At 41.0% G+C, this 8,041-nt stretch overlaps 2 protein-coding genes across 2 annotated transcripts; one reads left to right on the forward strand and one right to left on the reverse strand.

Annotated features, from left to right (window-relative positions):
* The first annotated feature begins 540 nt into the window (after nucleotides 1–540).
* Nucleotides 541–5,611, forward strand: LOC116424051 (heat shock 70 kDa protein cognate 4). Its single transcript, XM_031969976.2, has 4 exons — nucleotides 541–698; nucleotides 2,275–2,491; nucleotides 3,372–4,616; nucleotides 4,927–5,611. Exons 2-4 carry the CDS (start codon nucleotides 2,284–2,286, stop codon nucleotides 5,418–5,420), a joined length of 1,947 nt encoding a protein of 648 aa, XP_031825836.1. The 5' UTR covers nucleotides 541–698; nucleotides 2,275–2,283; the 3' UTR covers nucleotides 5,421–5,611.
* LOC143175196 (uncharacterized) lies at nucleotides 3,784–8,027 on the reverse strand. Its single transcript, XM_076373079.1, has 3 exons — nucleotides 6,882–8,027; nucleotides 6,065–6,579; nucleotides 3,784–5,996 (listed from the first exon to the last, which is right to left on the reverse strand). Exons 1-3 carry the CDS (start codon nucleotides 7,570–7,572, stop codon nucleotides 5,931–5,933), a joined length of 1,272 nt encoding a protein of 423 aa, XP_076229194.1. The 5' UTR covers nucleotides 7,573–8,027; the 3' UTR covers nucleotides 3,784–5,930.
* Between the last annotated feature and the right edge of the window lie 14 nt (nucleotides 8,028–8,041).

An 8,041-nucleotide genomic window follows, 5' to 3' on the forward strand; every position in this document is an offset into this window, starting at 1 on the left:
TATGTATGAATTATAAAATAGAACTATAATTCAATTATAATTCAAATTAATAATATAACTTAAATGAACAATATGTACGAACTATAAAATAGAATTATAATCCAATTATTATCCAAATTAATAATACAATTAACAATATGTACGAACTCTAAAATGAAACATGTTTTTACGAAATAAAAATTAAATGGTTATTTCATGCACAATTCTTCATGATGAAATCCTACCGGAAAAGGTTCAATTTAATTCAGAAAAACAACGGCGTACCGATACGACTGCGTGTTATTGGAAAGTATAATTTTCAGCAAACGATTCTCGAACAAACAAGACAAGATTTAGCGTGCTAATTATAACCGAGATCGCGAATGCAACGAGTTCCAGCACCTTCATACGTGTGGCTGTTCACGCGGCTCGGTCTCTCTCGTTCTCTCCGACGCTCTCGCGTCCCGTTGCGATATATTTATCCTCGTTCTCGATGTGTCTAGAAGCGGCCGGCCAATGGGAGCCGGCCGTTGGATCGCGCAGCAGAACGCGATTGGTCGGCGCTTCGAAGATTCTCGAAGCGCGAGATATGAAGTATAAAGGTGCCGGCGCGCGGCCGACGTTCAGTCTGAATTTCACAAGCAAACTACGAACACTGTGCGCAACTGGCGATAACAGTGCGACTTATCGAGACAAACGAAAACCGAACGATACGAAAGGTGAGTACACCTTGCTCTGATTTCATTTGCCTATCCAATCGACTTCCATTCTCCGAATCTAAATACGTTTCGAATTTCATTTCGCATTTTCGGGGATTTAACATTGAATTGTTTTCGTGAATTATTTGAAATCTACTTGGCAAACGTGACCCAAATATAACACTGACGCAATTTGGACATAACTGCTGTGTTTGAATTTGATTTTCGTTTGTGAATGAATACTGGTAATTTCTTTATCATACGTTGGATCATATTTTAGTGGATAATTGAATGAATTGATTTGTAATTTTATTTGATATTCTTTGGGGATTTAATAGTGAATTATTTTCGTGAATTATTTGAAATCTACTTGGCAAACGTTGACCCAAATATAACAATGACGCAATTTGGACTAGGCTCCTCTCTTTAAATTCAATTTTACTTTGTGAATGAATGTTAGTAATTTCTTTATCGTACGTTAACTTTGTTTTAGTGGATAATTGAGTATATAAATTTCCAATTTGATATTCTTTGGGGATTTAATACTGAATTATTTTCGTGAATTATGTGCAATCTACTTGGCAAACGTGACCTAAATATAACACTGACGCAATTTGGACCAGTATCTCTCTTTAAATTCGATTTTTTGTGAATGAATACTAGTAATTCTTTTATCATACGTTGACTTGTATCGTATTTTAGTGGATAATTAAGGATTACGTTTGAATTCGATTTTATCGAACGTTTTATTCAATTCGAGAGTTCCCACTGTGAAATACTATCGTCTCTGCCTCTGAGTTCGTTTTTACGTAACGAGACACCGTCGTCGCTGTGTCGGTTTCGTTGTTCCAGCATCGTAAGACGAAACGAAACGATGACGGTGCGCGACGAAGGGCAACGTTGCACGACGTATTTAGCTGTGGCCATTGAAATTCGCGGTATCACTGTGAATTAAACTGGGATGAGTTAGGAATACCTGGGAATAGTGTCTGGAGCTGTCATTTATTCCGCGATCGTATTGAATTCGTTTGGCATGCGTGCGCGGCAAGTTATTTTGGAATCGAACAACCGATTTGGGATAAGAATATCGCGGCGGGACTTGATAAAATTATCGAATAGCTAGCCAACGATTATTGCGTCGCGTCATTGAGCCCGTCACGGGGACTAAAAATAGCCGCGGCACCATCTGAAATGATTTTAACGGTGATTTTTCACCTGTTAACCGGGGAAGACGAATTTATTTGCCGTTTCCAGTAGATTTTATCTATCAGTGATCTTTCATTTCTTTTAATAATCTCTTCTTTCTTTCAATTATTTTTTATTTCAATCTTTCGATTATTTTTTTATTTATTCAATATTCTATTGTTTACATCGGATATTCTTGTACTCGAGTGCATCAGGTTCGCAATGTACAATGAATTAAAATATAATCTCATCGATCGGAATATTAATATTTAAGTGAATTTTTTAAATTTCAGTTTTGTTGATATAACTCGAGTTGATTGTTAAATTGTTGAAAAGTCGAGACGGGGTAATGTTTCTTATTTTGTGAAATGGGCTATTATTCGTAACTGGATTTTCGTGTTTCCTTTCGCAGCGATAAAGAATGGCGCCAAGAGCCCCAGCAGTCGGAATCGATTTGGGCACCACGTACTCGTGCGTGGGTGTCTTCCAGCATGGAAAAGTTGAGATCATTGCCAATGATCAAGGAAACCGGACGACACCGAGCTATGTCGCGTTCACGGATACGGAAAGGCTGATCGGCGACGCGGCCAAAAATCAGGTCGCGATGAATCCCAACAACACCATTTTCGGTGAGTATTTAAATCCATTAAAATCAATTTAAATAAATTTTAATCCATTTTTATATCTCCACTGCGAATTTTCGAATGCGACGAATAATGAAACAGTGGAATGTAAAATATATTTCAAACTCTTCCAAAAATGAAAGTAAATTGTTTGCGAATTGCATCAAAGAAATTTGCTTCTATTCGAAGATCAACGATTTAAACGTATCCCTTCGAAACTGATTATCATTCTGTGACTTAATGAATGATCGCATCCAATCAACAAGTTTGTATACACGTTTACTAGCGTATAAATAGTATACTATTTATATATAGTATACTATTATATAGAGCACGTAACTGATCTTGCACAACCGTGCGCGTCGTGCGCGTCACTGATGTGTCTGCCCTCCTTCCGCTGACAGTGGAATTGTGTAACAGCAATTTCCTCGCCAGGTGACGCAGCGTTTCAAGTTTACACCGCGTTGCTCGTCGTCAACGCAACCGTTTCATATACATGCAGAAAAGATGGCATTAACGTACCGTTCATTTGCAATCGGTGATCGGCGATTCGTACGAAAATATTGATTTTTTATGAAACTATAGTCCACTGAGAATAATTTTCTCCACTATAAACAACGACTATATGTCAATTAGAATATACTAAATGTGCCAATATTTTCTTCAGTCCTTGCTAATCTTTTACAACACACACGCAAATGTAAAGCATCAACATTAAATCGATTAAACTCGTTTATCAATCTGTACAAATTTCAATGCAATCTTACCATCAACCCTTTAATTTCGAAAATTCGCATCTAAATGGAATCTTGCAATAAAGTCTCAACATCTAAATATCTGTATGATACCCACATATGTACATACTAAATATTTTTCATTTCGATAGACGCCAAGAGGTTGATCGGCCGCCGTTTCGACGACGCGACGGTGCAGAGCGACATGAAGCACTGGCCGTTCACCGTGGTAAACGAGGGCGGCCGTCCAAAGATCACAGTCATGTACAAAGGCGAAACGAAGAGCTTCTTCGCCGAAGAAGTGTCCTCTATGGTGCTAACGAAGATGAAGGAAACAGCAGAGGCCTACTTAGGAGTAACAGTCACGGACGCGGTGATCACGGTGCCAGCGTACTTCAACGATTCTCAAAGACAAGCGACAAAGGATGCTGGCGCGATCGCTGGATTGAACGTTTTGAGGATCATCAACGAGCCAACGGCAGCTGCGATCGCCTATGGCCTAGACAAGAAGACAGCTGGCGAGAAGAACGTATTGATCTTCGACTTGGGCGGCGGCACTTTCGACGTGTCGATCCTGACGATCGAAGAAGGTATCTTCGAGGTGAAGTCAACTGCTGGCGACACTCACTTGGGAGGCGAGGACTTCGACAACCGAATGGTGAACCACTTCGTCCAGGAGTTCAAGAGGAAATACAAAAAGGATTTAAGCGTTAACAAGAGAGCTTTAAGGAGACTGAGGACAGCCTGCGAGAGGGCCAAGAGGACGCTCAGCTCTTCCACGCAGGCTAGCATCGAAATCGATTCCCTGTTCGAAGGAGTTGACTTCTACACATCGATCACCAGGGCCAGGTTCGAGGAACTCTGCGCTGATCTCTTCAGGAGCACGCTGGAACCCGTAGAGAAGGCTCTGAGGGATGCTAAAATGGATAAAGGCCAAGTCCACAGTATTGTCCTAGTCGGTGGCTCCACCAGGATACCAAAGATCCAGAAGCTGCTCCAAGATTTCTTCAACGGAAAGGAACTGAACAAGTCTATCAACCCTGACGAGGCTGTCGCTTACGGAGCCGCTGTTCAGGCTGCCATCCTCCATGGAGACAAGTCTGAACAGGTGCAGGATTTGCTGCTGTTGGATGTCACGCCTTTGTCATTGGGTATTGAAACCGCTGGAGGAGTGATGACCACTTTGATCAAGAGGAACACTACGATACCAACCAAGCAGACCCAGACGTTCACCACGTATTCCGATAATCAGCCTGGTGTGCTGATTCAAGTCTACGAGGGTGAACGAGCGATGACTAAAGATAATAATATTCTTGGCAAGTTCGAGCTGACTGGAATACCTCCTGCGCCTAGGGGCGTGCCTCAGATCGAGGTTACTTTCGACATTGACGCTAATGGTAGGTGCTACTTTCAAGAATTTGTTACTCTTGCTTTCAAATTGCACTCTGACACTTTCAACTCACGATTTGTATCATGGGAAACCTTGGATTTCGACTAAATTTCCTTTGACATCTCGTTACATATATTAACTTCTCATTCCTCTTAATTATATTGTCACTATACAATAATCCCTTACAGCCTCATCAAACTCGGTATTCAAAGTCGAAAAAATACAATTCCTCCAATACAGTAACTTCAAACAAGTCCAAGAGCAATAGATTCCAGTTCTACGTGCAAACCACTAACATATATTCGTAACTTCTCCAGGTATCCTGAACGTGTCAGCAGTCGAGAAGTCCACCGGAAAGGAGAACAAGATCACCATCACAAACGACAAGGGCAGACTGTCGAAGGAGGACATCGAGAGGATGGTGAACGAGGCGGAGAGGTACCGAAGCGAGGACGAAATGCAGCGTGACAGAATCGCCGCGAAGAACGCTCTTGAATCTTATTGCTTCAACATGAAGAGCACGATGGAGGACGAGAAGATCAAGGACAAGGTCGACGAGTCCGACAAACAGAAGGTCCTCAACAAGTGCAACGAGGTGATCGCCTGGATGGACGCGAATCAATTGGCGGAGAAGGAAGAGTTCACTGACAAGCAGAAGGAGCTGGAATCGGTCTGCAATCCGATAGTGACGAAACTGTACCAGGCCGGAGGCGGCGCACCTGGCGGATTCCCTGGCGCGCCTGGCGGTGCACCTGGAGGCGGTGCGCCCACCGGTGGCTCCGGCGGGCCGACAATCGAAGAAGTAGATTAAAGGCAGCGAATTCATTCGTCGAAAGCACTGACTCATTGTTCCTCATTTCATACTCCATTGTATTTAATTCATGTAGCCGCCATACCTTCATTTCGATCATGTATTTGTACCTTGGATTCTTGTGAAAGAATTTAGAGACTTTATTTTTCTGCTGGACAGTATTGCAATAAAGTTTCTTAATTTGTTATAAATTCACTGTGTGCTTCTTTTGGGATATCCTTCCTGTATACCCGAGAAACGTGGTTTATTGAATGTTAGCGATCGCAGATGCTTTTTTTGTTATTATTGGTGTTAGAGGAATATTGTACAAGAGTTCCGAGTAGGTTTCTGGTATCGAGTTAGGGTATTCTTGGGATTTATGGTGCATGAAACAGGTAATCGCACGCTTTTAAAGTTCGATAAATTTAGATTTTGAAGCTTGGATCAAGGCTTGGATATTTTGAAGCTTAAATGTTATTAAAGCAGAGATTAAATTTCACTTTGCGGTTGCGTAACTCTTGCGCGAGGACATCAGAAACCGTCAGGCTTGTAGAACTGCACGAGAATGATTAAGTATGTCGTGATCACGCTGACAAACTGAAAAACAGTGAATAATTACATTAATGGAATCGATAATTCGAATTTCACTTGGAATTCTTACTTACCCTTGTTAGCAAAGAATTGTCCATTTCGAAGAAATCGCAAGCAGTGAACTTGACACGAAGCTGTTGCAGCTGCAACGATAAATCGTTCGCCTCGTTCCGAACGCAGTCACGTTCGAAGTTTGCACGTAAGAGACTGTCCATTCCGAAATTATTTAAATTCATGTTCGATTGTTCATCATAAATGTTAGTCCGTTCATCGTTACAGAAGTCTCTAAAAGAAGCTAATTTATTGAATTTCGTTGAATGCTGTGCATTCAGTACGAAGTCCCCTATCAGCGGTCCAATTTGATTTATCTCTCGATGAGTTAGGGTGCACACCCAGCACATTAGGACGAATTGGCCGCCGTAGATCATCCAAATTAAGTTGTTCAAGAATATGAACCCGTTTTTTCGTTCTGCTGCGCTCATGTATATCCTGAACAACTTGGCGACCACCATTATGAACGCGTTCGTGGAGCATAATAATAAATCCATCCCGAAAATCTCGTTCACCGTTGTTATTACCGAATAAGCCTCTGGAAGAAAGAAACAGAGCTAGGAAAAGTTTCCTTCTATATAATTATTGAAAGGATGTAAATATCTATATAAGAAATTATACGTTGATTTAACAATATGTATACTGAAATATAATTCATATAGTACAAATTAATTTCTATAAGGAAATACGAACGAGATAATTTAATTTCTGACATGTTCTAACAGTATTGCATTTATAATATATTATTATATCATCAGATAATCATATTTTCATATTATCATGGTATCATGGTATCATGGTATCATGGTATATAATTATCATATTCCAAAATTCACTCACCACTATGCAGTTTCCTAATCCTCCTAATTTTCAAAGCGATCCAATAATTCCCCAATCTCTCATCCAACCCCTTGATCGCATGATTAATCGCTCTGAACCGCACACAGATCATGTAAACCACAATATCAAACACAAAACTGTTCACCAAGGTCTGCGGAATTGTGTAATAAAGAAGCAAATCAGAAGCATAGATCTGTTCAGGATCAGTAAAATAATAATAAAGAACGTGACCAGCCAGTGAAATAGGTCCACACACACAGATAGTCAATATAGCCAGGATCTGTCTGATCCTGACACCTTTGTCATCGATCAACAGCTCTTTGCTAATGTGTTCATCCAACGATTTCATTGTCCTCATCAATTCTGGCCATTTGTCGTAGTGTTGGGCTATATGGCAGACGTAATAATACGCCGCAACGTGGCAAATGGTTTCGTTCATGTAGTACATGATCTCGAACAGTTTGCTGGTGAACTGTTGGCCGAAATTCGTGAAATCCATCACGCTGAATGCGACGATCACCGAGCAGATCCCCAAATGGATCATTCGAAGTATCACGGTGACCAGTTTCGGACACTTCTTAGGCCACGCGACGCCCACGCCGAGGAACCAGGACACGTATGTTATCGGACACAGTGTACATTCCGGTTCTGAGGTATTCCCTTCTATCTGCACTGTTATTTCTTCCTCCATAATTGAGAATATTAGATTAAATATTGACCAAAACGAAAGACTACCAGTTCAGATTTTCAGGAAAGTTAGTGTTGTCTGCGAGGGAACTCAGAACAGTCTGCCGAGGAATCGGTAGTCTGTACTGGCTGTTGGTGGATTTAGATTAGAACGATAAGCGGGATCATACAAAATTCAGGGAAATTCGGCGGATTTATGGGACGGAGGTTCCTTTGGCTAGATTCGGCATGGATAGACACGGAAAGGGACTTTCTGCTCGTCAACTCTTCTGGAATCAGCCATTTAGAAACATACGATGAAATACATATTTTTCACTGAAGAAAGTTTCATAGAAAATTTATAGAAAGTACCTGGTCGTTAAGAAAGAATTACTGTTCAGACATCAACTGATAGTAGACGATAAATCGGGGACCAACGATGAAAGTTTGATCCCAAAAGGATTGACGACATCCTCGGATCGCAAGATTCACGG

Source organism: Nomia melanderi, chromosome 13 (genome assembly GCF_051020985.1).
Source record: "Nomia melanderi isolate GNS246 chromosome 13, iyNomMela1, whole genome shotgun sequence".
NCBI classification, from domain to species: domain Eukaryota; kingdom Metazoa; phylum Arthropoda; class Insecta; order Hymenoptera; family Halictidae; genus Nomia; species Nomia melanderi.

Coding starts and splice junctions, on each gene's coding strand:
- LOC116424051 (XM_031969976.2), top strand. CDS start 2,284: ATGGCGCCAAGAGCCCCAGCAGTCGGAATCGATTTGGGCACCACGTAC. Junction 2,492..3,371: donor TCCCAACAACACCATTTTCG/GTGAGTATTTAA, acceptor TCATTTCGATAG/ACGCCAAGAGGTTGATCGGC. Junction 4,617..4,926: donor TTTCGACATTGACGCTAATG/GTAGGTGCTACT, acceptor TAACTTCTCCAG/GTATCCTGAACGTGTCAGCA.
- LOC143175196 (XM_076373079.1), bottom strand. CDS start 7,572: ATGGAGGAAGAAATAACAGTGCAGATAGAAGGGAATACCTCAGAACCG. Junction 6,580..6,881: donor GATTAGGAAACTGCATAGTG/GTGAGTGAATTT, acceptor TCTTTCTTCCAG/AGGCTTATTCGGTAATAACA. Junction 5,997..6,064: donor ACAATTCTTTGCTAACAAGG/GTAAGTAAGAAT, acceptor ACTGTTTTTCAG/TTTGTCAGCGTGATCACGAC.